Source organism: Jaculus jaculus, chromosome 8, assembly GCF_020740685.1.
Source record: "Jaculus jaculus isolate mJacJac1 chromosome 8, mJacJac1.mat.Y.cur, whole genome shotgun sequence".
Taxonomy (NCBI): domain Eukaryota; kingdom Metazoa; phylum Chordata; class Mammalia; order Rodentia; family Dipodidae; genus Jaculus; species Jaculus jaculus.
In genome coordinates this window covers 5,450,603-5,463,730 of record NC_059109.1, presented here as the reverse complement: position 1 = coordinate 5,463,730, position 13,128 = coordinate 5,450,603, and the positions used below count along the sequence as shown (strand labels likewise).

At 49.8% G+C, this 13,128-nt stretch overlaps 1 protein-coding gene and 1 non-coding gene across 2 annotated transcripts in view; both read right to left on the bottom strand.

Annotated features, from left to right (window-relative positions):
• Window positions 1-8,909, bottom strand: part of Fgd2 (FYVE, RhoGEF and PH domain containing 2) — a 29,361-nt gene extending 20,452 nt beyond the window's left edge. The window contains exons 1-3 of the mRNA XM_045156790.1: window positions 8,721-8,909; window positions 833-1,064; window positions 299-379 (exon numbers count right to left, since the gene is read on the bottom strand). Of these exons, the coding sequence (XP_045012725.1) occupies window positions 299-379; window positions 833-1,064; window positions 8,721-8,788 (381 nt within the window). The 5' untranslated portion in view covers window positions 8,789-8,909. The remainder of the gene's footprint in view (window positions 1-298; window positions 380-832; window positions 1,065-8,720) is intronic.
• On the bottom strand, window positions 3,882-3,983 carry LOC123463108. Its single transcript, XR_006638720.1, has one exon. It is a non-coding gene; the product is annotated as a U6 spliceosomal RNA (small nuclear RNA).
• Window positions 8,910-13,128: the final 4,219 nt, after the last annotated feature.

Genomic DNA, 13,128 nt, shown 5'->3' with positions numbered 1-13,128 from the left:
CCAGGAAAGCCTGGGCTAGGAGTGAGACCCTACCTTGAAACCTTGAAAAAAAAAAGGTGAGGGTCTCCCAGCGGCAGGATGACAGACATGGGTTAGGGGTGGCAAGAAATACTGCCACATGGGAGGTGAGCCAGTCACAAGAGTGGACGGGTATGGTGCTGAGGGATTAAATCCTGAGACCACCTCAATCTCTGCCAACAAGGTTAGGGGGCTGAACTAGAGCCAAACCCAGGGCCAGTGGCAGCCCAGGAGAGAAGCAGGTGTTGGGGATGGGCGGATGCGCGGAGGCCCCACTGACCTGGTCCAGCAGATGCAAACGTGCCACATAGGCTTGCTCAGTCTCCAGCAGCTCCCGAACAACTCTCTTCTCTTCTGGCTCCTGCAGGGTTTGGGGAGAAGAGAAGAGAGGGTGTTTGGCACTTCCCAGAGGCCAGTGTCCAAGGACAACCCAGTGGAGAACACTTTCTGGTATTCCCGTCCTCCCATAGCACATCTGGGCTGCCCCGGGGAGAGAGTCGGCCCAGCAACTAAACCTCAGGAGGCCCAGCAGCCTTCCCCTGGGCTCTCTGAGACCACACACAAGTGAGGGGCCACACAAAAGAGGGGGGTCAGGCCCGGAGACTCCTAGAGACAGAGCCCGGATGAGTCAGTCTCCCTCAAAAGACTCCTGCCATGAGGCTTTGGGAAACATAGCAACAGGTGGGGAGCAGGCAGTTAATCAAAGGCTGAGGGTGACCTGGCTTCTGGCCAATCTCGGGGGGACTGCTGGCTCTGGCTGGGGAAGGGACAGTGGGGAGGAGAGGAGACGTAGAGAGAGGTCGCAGCTCCGCACCTGCATCCCAGGCTCCCGGCAGGTATCAGGCTGGTGGGACTTCCTCCAGGCCCCACTAGAGAGCTTATTCTTCAGAGAGCTCAGGTACCTCCCGCTGACAGTCCTGGGCCCAGACCCCAGGGCCCCCCCACCACAGGGCACCTCCCATGGTCCTGAGGACGGTTGTGGTCTGTGGTCAGGACTGGGGTGCACGTTCTCCAGCTCATGGCCTCCGGGCACTGCTCCTAGGGTCCTGAGGAGAACGGAGCAGTCTTTAGGGTCTCCTGGTTAGGACAAGAAGAGTGGCAAGCCCCTGCAGAGACTTAGGTGAGTGCTGTGAGCTACTGGTGTGCAGGGGCCCCTGAGTACCAGTGACACGCTGCTGAAACGGCCAAATAAATGCATTTCTTCCCCCAGGGCAACACCCTAGGCCTTTGTGGTGGTTTGAATGTATGGTCCTATAGACTCGGAGTTTTTGTTTCTTTGTTTGTTTAAATATATTTCATTAAGCTATTTATTTATGAGAGAATGAGAAGCAAGGCCTCTAGCAGTTGCAAATGCGCTCCAGACCCATGTACCACCTTGGGCATCTGACTCTATGTGGGTATTGGGGAACTGAACCTGGGTCCTTAGGCTTTGCAGGCAAGAGCCTTAAACATTGAACCGTCAATCCAGCTCCCCCCCCCCCTTTTGGCTTTTGTTTTTCAAGGTAGCCCAGTTGACCTGGAATTCTCTGTGTAGTCTTAGAATGGTCTCAAACTTACAGCACTCCTCCTACCTCTGCCTCCCAAGTGCTGGAATTAAAGTGTGTGCCACCATGACTGGCCAGCCTCCCCTTTAAGACAAAACAAGACCAAAAAAACAAAAACAAAAACAAAAAAAACCCTTATTAATTATGAGAGAGACAGAGAGGACTCAGATTTTCAAAAATATTTATTTATTTGAGAGAGAGAAAGAATGGGTGCACCAGGGCCTCTAGCCATTGAAAGCAAACTCCAGACACCTGTGCCATCTTGTGCATCTGGCTTACATGGGTTCTGGGAAGTTGAACCTGGGTCTTTTGGCTTCACAGGCAAGTGCCTCAACCAACCACTAAGCCATCTCTCCAGCCTTCAGATGGTTTTGATTAAGATTGAGTTTGAGGCTAAATATACTCTGCTTACCAAACTGCCCAGTAAGCACTTCTCTTAATGTTCATACCCTTATACTAATGCTGCTCTCACTTTTGGTAGAAAATCTCTTTTCAGATGGCAGTGACCTTGGGATGACTCAGAAGGCTGGAAAGAAGTGACAGGAGTAATCAGTACTGCAATATCTCTATCACACCTTCCAAGGCTCAGGGCCTATTGCGGAAGAGGTGTCGGAAAGAATGTAAGCGCCAAAGGAAGGGTAGGACTCCTTACAACATGCTCCTCCAGACACAAAATGACCTGGATATCCATGACCTCACAGTGCCTGACACTACCTACACAAGACCATCATAAGATAAGGAAAAGATGATGACATCAAAATAAAAGAGAGACTGATTGAGAGGGGGAGGGGATATGATGGAGAATGGAGTTTCAAAGGGAAAGGGGGAGAGGGAGGGTATTATCATGGGATATTTTTTATAATCACGGAACTTGTTAATAAAAAAAAAAAATTTGAGGGCTGGAGAGATGGCTTAGCGTTTAAGCGCTTGCCTGTGAAGCCTAAGGACCCCGGTTCGAGGCTTGGTTCCCCAGGTCCCACGTTAGCCAGATGCACAAGGGGGCGCACGCGTCTGGAGTTTGTTTGCAGAGGCTGGAAGCCCTGGCGCGCCCATTCTCTCTCTCTCCCTCTATCTGTCTTTCTCTCTGTGACTGTCGCTCTCAAATAAGTAAATAAAAAAAAAAACAATTAATAAAAATTGAAAATAAAAAAAAAAGATTGAGCTTGCACAAGCTGGGAATGGTGGCACATGCCTTTAATCCCAGCACTTGGGAGGCAGAGGTAGGAGGATCGCTGAGAGTTTGAGGCCACCCTGAGACTATATAATGAATTCCAGGTCAGCCTGGACTACAGGGAGATACGACCTCGAAAGAAAAAAATAATAGTACATAAATAATAATAATAATAATAATAATAATAATAATAATAATAATAAAGATTGAGCTTGCAGAGCTAGAGAGATGGCTTAGAGGTTAAGGCATTTGCCTGTTGAGCCAAAGGACCCAGGTCTGATTCCCCAAGACCTACGTAAGCTAGACATACAAGGGGCACATGCCTCTGGAATTCATTTGCAGTGGCTAGAGGCCCTGACATGCCCATTCTCTCTTTCTCTCTCTCTCTTTTCTCTATCTCTCTCTGCTTGCAAATAAATAAATTAAATTAAATTTAAAAAAGATTGAGCTTGCAGAGGATGGAAAGATGGCTTAGCTGTTAAGGCTTTTGCCTACAAAGCCAAAAAACCCATGTTTGATTCCCCAGGACCCACGTAAGCTAGATTCACAAGGTAGCACATGCGTCTGGAGTTCATTTGCAGTGGCTGGAGGCCCTGGTGCACCCATTCTCTCATTCTTTCTCTCTCAAGTAAATAAATAAAAATTTAAAAACTTAAAAAAAAAATTGAGCTTGCAGATCAAGTTTCCAGCAGGTGGAGCGCAGCTGGGGAAGAGGTTTCACCAGGAGTACATTTCACAGTCCGGCCCCAAGGTGTGTTCAGAGCAGTCTGAGCTCTGGCCGTTAGGTTTGTTGACCATTGGTGTTGTCTCTCCGCTATGACCTATGGAACCAATCCGTCTTCTCCCGCCATTGCTTGTTGTTTCTCCTGGATTCTGTAAGGCTGAAATGAACCCTTTTCTCCCACAAACTGCTTGTGGTCAGATGCTTGTCCAGCAATACAAATGTAACTGCAACCCCCTTCATTTATTTATTTTTTCGAGGTAGGGTCTCGCCCTAGCCCAAGCTGACCTGGAATTCACCATGTATTCTTTGAGTTCCAGGGTGGCCTCGAACTCACGATGATCATCCCGCCTCTGCCTCCCGAGTGCTCGGATTAAAGGTGTGTGCCTCTACACCCAGCTTTTTTTTTTTTTTTCTGTCTTTCTTTTTAAATATGGAACAATTTGTGAATTTACTTGTCATCCTTGCGCAGGGGCCATGCTAATCTTCTCTGTATCGTCCAATTTTGTTATATGTGCTGCCAAAGCAAAAAAATTTTTTTTTCTTTTAAGGTAGGATCTCACTCTATCCTATGCTGACCTGGAACTCATACTGTAGCCCAGACTGGCCTTGAACTCATGGTGATTCTCCTTCCTTTACCTCCTCAGTGCGGGGAATATAGACTTAGCCACTGCATTCTACTTTAAAAAAAAAAAAAAAAAAGACAGACTGGGCTGGAGGGATGGCTTAGCCGTTAAGGCGTTTGTCTGCAAAGCTGAGAGGATCCCAGTTCGATTCCCCAGGACCCGCATAGGCCAGATGCACAAGGGGGCACATGTGTCTGGAGTTCATTTGCTGTGGCTGGAGGCCCTGGTGTGCCCATTCTCTCTCTTTCTCTCTCTCTGCATCTTTCTCTCAAATAAATAAAGAAATAAAATTTAAATTAAAAAAAAAGATTTATTTATTTATTAGAGACAGGGAGAAGGGTGAGGGAGAGAGAGAGTGTGTGAGAATGGGCACATTAGGCCTCCAGCCATTCCAAACGCCAGATGCATGGGCCACTTTGTGCATCTGGCTTTACATGGGTACTGGGGAATTGAACCTGGGTCATTACGCTCTGCAGGTAAGTGCCTTAACTGCTGAACCATCTTTCCAGCCTCTCCTCCTCCCCTTTAAAAAAAAAAAAAAAAAAAAAAACTTTTTAAAATTGACAACTTCCATTAATTCTGAAGAATAAACCATGATAATTCCCTCCCTTCTTCCTGCCCCCCCCCCCCGCCTTTTTGTTTTGTTTTGTCTTGTTTTCAAAGTAGGGTCTTACTCTAGCCCAGGCTGATCTGGAATTCACTCTGTAGTCCCAGGGTGGCCTTGAACTCACGGCAATCCTCCTACCTCTGCCTCCTGAGTGCTGGGATTAAAGGAGTGCGCCACCACGCCCGGCTCCCCACAACTTTTTTTGAGACAGGATGTCACATCTCCCAAGCTGTCCTTCCACTCGCTCTGTAGCAGAGAGTGACCTTAAACTTCTGCCCCCTCTGCCTTCTTCCAAGTGCTAGGGTGAGGAGTGTGCATGAGTTCACCTCTTCACACCATGCTAGGGATGGAACGCAGGGCCCTGTGCATGCCGGGCCAGCCGTCTGACAACTGAGCCACATCCGCAGGCCTCCCGCCGCCCCAACGCCCTTCTTGGAGGGAACTCCAAAGACCTTCAAAATGAGTCAGTGTGGACTCTACTTTCTTCTCTGGGGAACTGTACACTTCCCTGTTTTAATTTTAATTTTCATTTATTTACTTGAGAGAGAGAAAGAGAGACAATGGGTGCCCCGGGGCCTCCAGACACATGTGCCTCCTTGTGCATCTGACTTACGTGGATCCTGGGGAATCTGGGTCCTTCGGCTTTGCAGGCGAGCGCCTTAACTGCTAAGCCAGCCCCCCAGCCCCATACTTCCCTATATAAAGCGCAACTGCACTGGGTTGGGAGGAAGGCTTAGCAGTGGAAGGTGCTTGCTTGGAAGTGGCAAAAGTGTTTCAAACCAGGTACAGTGGTGTCTGAACCCCACACTAGCTGCCTATCCTGTGTGACTCAAGGAGAATTGGGCTCAGAGAGGCGGGGTGATAGCCCAGGTCACACAGTGGAATAGAATCAGAGGGAACACGGAGGCCCTGCTCCCTGGTACGGAAAGCCAGCCAGGTTCCTCAGCCCGTGAGCCTTGAGCCCTGTAGGAGGGGTGCTGAGTCTTAGGTTTTCTGTTCTACATTTGGTTTCAGCTTCTGCATTTGCAAGTGCTCAGGCCTGCGGCGGTTTCCTCTGCTGCCCGAAGTCTGAAGTCACCCCCAGGGGCACTCATGGAGAAGCCATCATGGCAACCCTCTCTTGCTCCAGCAGGTGCTGCCTCTCCTCCTCCAGATCTTGCCTGCTGTGCCCCCTCCTGTGATGGACTCCCCACCTGCCCAAGACCCTGAGGCTACCCACCAACACGAGCCCACCCATCGAAGGGCACCCTGCGTGAGATGGTGCTTATGGTCACAGTTAGGGTGGTGGGCCAGGGCGGGTGTATCAAAGAACTGTCCTCAGTGCTGAAGGGATGAGCTTGCCAACTGCCTGGGAAAGGCAGGATCCAGCCACCCAGCTCCAGTAGATTTGAAACTGCAGCCGGGCGTGGTGGCGCATGACTTTAATCCCAGCACTCGGAAGGCAGAGGTAGGAGGATCACCGTGAGTTCAAGGCCACCCTGAGACTACCTAGTGAATTCCAGGTCAGCCTGAGCTAAAGCGAGCCCCTAACCTTGAAAAACCAAAAATAAAAAAAAATATAGTTGTAGAATAAGAGCTCACTGGTCTGGGGAGATGGGTCAGAGGCTAAAAAGATGCCTGCAGAGTCAGTGGCTGGGCTCAGTCGCCCAGCTCCTAGATAAAGCCATATGCAAAAAGTGGCACATGAGTCTTGGGCATGAAGAGACCCTGGCATGCCCATATGCACACACTACATACACACATGTAAATAAATAAAATCTGAAAGAAGAGCTCACTCCAAGGGCTATCATGATGTTTAAGTAAGATAAGGACAGGAATACAGGAAGGTGGTCATCTCTGCGTGAATGACTGCGGTCCTCCTGCCTTGACCCAGCTTCACTTAGGCACTGCCCCAGTCCCGTTTTACTTTTTAAAACATCATTAGTCTGGCGTGGTGGCGCATGCCTTTAATCCCCACACTCGGGAGGCAGAGGTAAGGATCAGCACAAGTTCTAGACTACCCTGAGACTACATAGTGAATTCCAGGTCAGCCTGAGCTAGCGTGAGACCCTACCTTGCAAAACCAAAAAATAAATTTTTTTTTTAAATATATTTTTTTTAATTTTTATTTATTTATTTGAGAGCGACAGACATAGAGAGAAAGACAGATAGAGGAAGAGAGAGAATGGGCGCACCAGGGCTTCCAGCCTCTGCAAACGAACTCCAGACGCGTGCACCCCCTTGTGCATCTGGCTAACGTGGGACCTGGGGAACCAAGCCTCGAACCGGGGTCCTTAGGCTTCACAGGCAAGCGCTTAACCGCTAAGCCATCTCTCCAGCCCAAATTTTTTTTTTTTAATATGTGGTGGTGGGGGGTGCTGGAGAGATGGCTTGGTAGTTAAGGCACTTGCCTGCAAAGCCTAATGGTGCTGGTTTGATCTGATACCCACAGAAAGCCAGATGCACAAAGTGGAGCACACATCTGGAGTTCATTTGTAGAGGTTGGTGACCCTGGGGTACCTATTCTTCCCCCCCATCTCTCTTTCTCTCTTCTTCTGTCTCTCTCTCTCTGTGTTTGCAAATAAATAAAATATTTTTTAACAAAAGAGCAATGCGGAGCCAGGCATGATAGCATACATCTTTAATCCCAGCACTTGGGAGGCAGAGGTAGGAGAATCACAATGAGTTGGGAGACCACCCTGAGACTACATAGTGAATTCCAGGTCAGCCTGGGCTAGTGGGCTAGAATGAACCCTACCTCAAAAAAAAAAAAAAAAAAAAAAAGACACATCCAGAAGCCTGTGACTAAAACAAGATCCCCATCTGTCACTGTGTACAAAAGAGCCGATGCAGCCTGGTGTGGTAGCACACGCCTTTAATCCCAGCCCTCGGAAGGCTAGAGTGAGACCCTACCTCAAAAATAAAATGAAATATAAAATAAAATAAAATAAAATAAAATAAAATAAAATAAAATAAAATAAAATAAAATAAAATAAAATAAAATAGCAGATGCATCAAGGACTTCAACCTGACACCTGCAATGTTGAAACGACCACCGGACAGCATGGAGCTCACAAGTGGAGAGACAGACAGGAGCCTTGACTTTCTGATTGGGGTTTAGATTGTTCTGAAAATAACTGTGAGAACGGACAAGTAGATCTAGCTGTGGGGGGCGGGGGGAGGGAGGGTATTGCCATGGGATACATTTTATAATCGTGGAAAATGTTAATAAAAACCCCAACCCCCCCCCAAAAAAAATTAAACATTCATACCCAGAAAAAATAGATCTAGCCGGGCGTGGTGGCTCTCTCCTATGACCCCAGCCCTGGGGAAGCTGAGGTAGGAAGGTCATGAGCAGGGTTGTCTTGGGTTCCTCTCCATTTTGACGACATTCACCTAACCCTGTCCGGGTTTGATGACAAATCTCACCGTTAGCCCATAGGGATGAATGCTTGAGAAGTATTAGTTCCTTCTGTGTGGTCTTTTTATTTGTTTATTAATTATTTTATTTTTATTTATTTATGTTTTTTCAAGATAGGGTCCCGCTGTAAGCCAGGCTGACCTAGAATTCACTATGTCGTCTCAGGGTGGCCTCGAACTCACGGCGATCCTCCTACCTCGGCTTTCCGAGGGCTGGGATTAAAGGCGTGCACTATTGCACCCAGCTTTTTTTTTTTTTTTTTTTTTTGAGGCAGGGTTTCATGTAGTCCAGGCAGGCCTACAACTTACTGTGTAGGAAAGGATAAACTCCAGTTCCTGCCTGTACCGGAGCGTCAGGATTACAGAAGTGTGCCACCACGCCAGCATAACCCTGTCTTGCTAACCCCAACCCTTGTGTTGGAGTCTCCTCAACCATGTCACTCACTCACCCTTGTCTAGCTGGGTGCCCCCAGAACCCTCCTGTGTTCCCAGGACTGAGGAGGTGGGTGCTGCCCAGCAGGGGCTCAGGGCAAGACCCAAATCCAGGACGAGACACATTCCTCAGCCTGGAGGCCTGGACTGCCAGAGAGAGCTGCCCCTCCCCCGCCCTTCCTACCCCACTGCACGCCTGTACCTGCTGGTCTCGAACACAGCCACCAGGTTGCACACGGAGGCTGCCTGCGCCTCCTCTGCCGGCTCCATCCCGTGGGCCTGAGAGGCCGTCCTCAGCTGCCCCAGAAGCAGGGAGAGAGGCACCAGCCAGCACTCCCTAGCCCGGGCACACAGCAGGGCTACGATAGCCTGGACTGGGCATCCATCTCTCTTGAGGGCTAAGCAGGTCTGCCCCTGGCTTCTGAGTGAAGACAGAAAGAGGAAGTACTCTGGAGCCCTGGAGACCAGTTCTCCCCACAGTGGGAGGAGCTGGTAGCATCCTGTCCTACCCTCCTGGTGGCTGACCTTCTCCTCTTAGAGACCCCTCATCCCACCCTACACCCCTATCAAGAAGCTAGGGGTAGGAGGATCACCGTGAGTTCGAGGCCACCCTGAGATTATATAGTGAATTCCAGGTCAGCCTGAGCTAGAGTGAGACCCTACCTCAAAAAACAAAACATGGGGGCCGGGAGTGGTGGCGCACGCCTTTAATCCCAGCACTAGGGAGGCAGAGGTAGGAGGATCACCGTGAGTTCAAGGCCACCCTGAGATGACAGAGTTAATTCCAGGTCAGCCTGGACCAGAGTGAGACCCTAACTCAAAAAACCAAAAAAAAAAAAAAAGAAAAACAAAACAAAACAAAAAAAAAAAACACAAAACAAAACAAAACATGGGGCTGGAGAGATGGCTTAGTGGTTAAGGCATTTGCAGTGTTTGCAGTGGCTGGAGGCCATGATATGCCCATTCTCTTTCTCTCTCTCTCTCAAATAAATAAATAAATTTTTAAAAAAAGAAGAAGGAGGAGGAGAAGGTACCCAAAAGGGCACAAATATTGTTTCAGAAGCTTTTTTTTTTTTTTGAGATAGGGTCTCCTCTTAGTCCAGGCTGACCTGGAATTCACTCTGTAGTCTCAGACTGGCCTCGAACTCATAGCAATCCTCCTACTTCTGCCTCCTGAGTGCTGGGATTGAAGGTGTGTGCCACCACGCCTAGCTGAAGCTGGGTTCTCGGCATAAGCAGCTTGGCCTGACACCTCCCACACAGGCCCAGAGGCTTTTACTTGGTTCCTCTCTCAGCATCTCTTCTGCCTCTGCCCCTGCTCACATATGTAAGGAAGTACTCCTGTATTAAAAATAGGTTGTGGGCTGGAGTGGTGGCTTAGCGGTTTAGCGCTTGCCTGTGAAGCCTAAGGACCCCGGTTCGAGGCTCGATTCCCCAGGACCCACGTTAGCCAGATGCACAAGGGGGCGCACGTGTCTGGAGTTCGTTTGCAGTGGCTGGAGGACCTGGCACACCCATTCTGTCTCTCTCTCTCTCTGCCTCTTTCTCTCTCTGTCTGTCGCTCTCAAATAAATAAATAAAAATAAACATAAAAAAATTCTAAAAAAAAAAAAGAAGAAAAATAGGTTGTGAGGGTCAACAGGGAGGCCCACCTCCTCCCTGGGCACTCAGTGGTGTGGTCCTTAGCCTGCACCCCAGGACAGGGCCGCTTCCTCACTGAGTCATGCTTTACCGCTTACACATTTCCACTTATTTACTCCTGTAACTACTGCCTTATGGAGTAAGTGACCTCTACTACCCACATGCTTCAAGAGGAAAATGAAGTTCAGAGAAGTTAAGGAACTGGCCTGAGGTCCCCCAGGAAGATCATATGAGAATTTCCCAAGCAAAGGTAGATACCCTAAAACTCCATCCAAGATCTAGGGACCTTGGAGCACCACCTCTGTTTTTTATGTTTGTTTCTTTGTTTTGTTTTGTTTTTTGAGGTAGGTTCTCACTCTGTCCTAGGTTGACCTGGAATTCACTCTGTAGTCTCAGGGTGGCCTCGAACTCATGGTGATCCTCCTACCTCTGCCTCCCTGAGTGCTGGGATTAAAGGGTAGGCGCCACCACGCCCAGCTTTTTTTTTTTTAAATTATTATTATTATTTATTTGCAAGCAGAGAGAGATAGAAGAGAGACAGAAAGAATGGGTGTGCCAGGACCTCCTGCCACTGCAAAGGATTCCAGACAAATGTGCCACCTTGTGCATCTGGCTTTACATGGGTACTGGGGAATCAAACTTGGGTCCTTAGGCTCTGAAGGCAAGCACATTACCTGATGAGACGCCTTCTTGCTGCTGTAGCCCTAAGGCCACCCTCACGGAACTCCAGGCGGTCTGCCTGCTGCTTCCTGAATCTCTGGTCATCCCCCACTTTTGCATTGCCCACCCAAGCTTGAGGCCTTTCTGCTCTGGCCCCGGGGCTCTGGTCTGGACCATCCTGAGTCAATGCCTCCACTTGAGTTTGGTCTTTGTCCTAGGACCCAGCCCGCGTCATCCGGGAGCCTGCCGTGCCAGGCACAGCTTGGTGCTATAGTCCGCGTGGGCCCCAGTCCTCCCATTCAGTTTGCCTGATGTTTTTCCCATGACAATCTCCGGCCCTAATCTTTTTCACTTTTTGTTTCTAATTTTACTTTAAACAAAATTTTTTTTTTTTTTTTTTTTTTTGGCTTTTCGAGGTAGGGTCTCACACTAGTCCAGGCTGACCTGGAATTCACTCTGTCATCTCAGGGTGGCCTTGAACTCACAGCAACTCTCCTACCTCTGCCTCCCCAGTGCTGGGATTAAAGGCGTGCGCTACCACACCTGGCATCATCCTGTTCTTTTATTTTATTTTTATTTATTTATTTGTTGAGAGAGAGGGAGAGAGAAAGAGCCAGAGGGAGAGAGAGAGTACGGGTATATCAGAGCCTCCTCCCACTGCAAGGGAACTCCAGACACATGTGCCACCATGTGCCTCTGACTTATATGGGTTCTGGGGAATTGAACCTGGGTCCTTGGGTTTTGCAGGCAAGAGCCTCAATCACTAAGCCATCTCTCCAGCCTTCGCCCTGTTCTTTTTTTTTGTGACCAATACAGTATAGTTGATGAGTACACTGGGTTGGTCCAGGGCCAGCTATCTATCTGTTCTATGTAGGTGGTAAGTAGAGGCCGGACCATGTTCATCCTTAAGAGAACGTCCTCCTGGTCACCCCTGGCCTGGGGATCCCCCCTCCTTGTCTCTCTTCTTCCCTCCACCAAGGTGTTGGACTACCTCTGACCCATCAGTAGGGTTCAGGGCTTAGGCGCTGATGTGTGTCCCATGGCTGGTCCCCAATACCAGCACCACGCTCCCCACGCGACGGGGTCTCAGCAGCCTGTGGAGTGGGGCCTCAGCCCCTGCTCATGTGCTCTGGTCTTTGGGGAGCCTTGAGGTGAGGTGTTGACTGGTGCTTTCATGGTGGGCAGAGGCCACAGCTATTGTTCCTGGCTGGGTGTGCAGGGAGAGGATGAAGCCCGGCCTAATTCCACTGTTCCCTCTCCCAGACAGACAGACAGACAGACAGACAGACTTTTTGTCCCTGTACCAAAGAGTCCCCCTTTTGGCTCATTCTTTCTTCTGGAAGGGTTTCCAGCTGCAGGTTGCCCCCCCCGCCCCTCCCACGTCCCAGCAGACGCAGGTGCCCCGCCACAATGTCACTTCACCCAGGACCCTTCTTGTCAGTTTAGCTGCCATATGACGTGAGTCCCGTGCGGCTCAAGTTCTCCTACGTTTTATCGTTAATCTGAGGCGTGTCGCTGTTCACAACCACAGCCTGAGACGACTGGCCAGAAAGCCTGCCTGCCTGCCCTCCCGGGTCCGCTCTGGCTCTAAGGGCCTGGGATGGCAGGAAGCCAGACCGCAAGGGCGTGCCAGGCCCAGCCGTGACGTCGGTGGCCCCAGTACATCAGCGAGCAACGCAAACGGCCAGTTCTTCTGCGTGCGAGCTCTCCAGTTTCACAGCTGGCGCTGGCAGGCTCTGAGAGAAGCTGGTGCCAGGCTCGTGTCCCTCCTCCTACCGGGGAAAGATTCAAGGTCACCAGAGGTGGCAGTCCAACAGGCAAGACAGGGAGGCCCCAGACTGGAATGACAGCAGTGGCTGGCAGGAGAGTTGCCACTGGGGGAGCAAGTCACCCTGGGTCTTCCCCTCCCTCCTTCACTTTCTCTTTTTCTTCCTTCTAAAATATTTTATTTATTGGAGAGAGAGGGAGAGAAACAGAGACAGAGGCGGGTAGAGAGGATGGATGTACCAGCGCTTCCTGCTGCTCTAGACACATGTGCCACTTTGTGAGCTAGCTCATGTGGGTCCTGGGGAATCGAACCAGGTTCCTTAGGCTTTGCAGGCAAGTGTGTTCACCACTAAGCCATCTCTCAGGCCTCTTTCTTTCTTTGAGAGACAGAGAGAGAGAGAAAGAGAGAGAGAGAAACAGGCGCACCAGGGCCTCTAGCCACTGCAGAACGAACTCCAGATACACGCCCCACCTTGCGCATCTGGCTTTACATGGGTCCCAGGGAGTCAAGCCTGGGCCATCAGGCTTTGCACGCAAGTGCC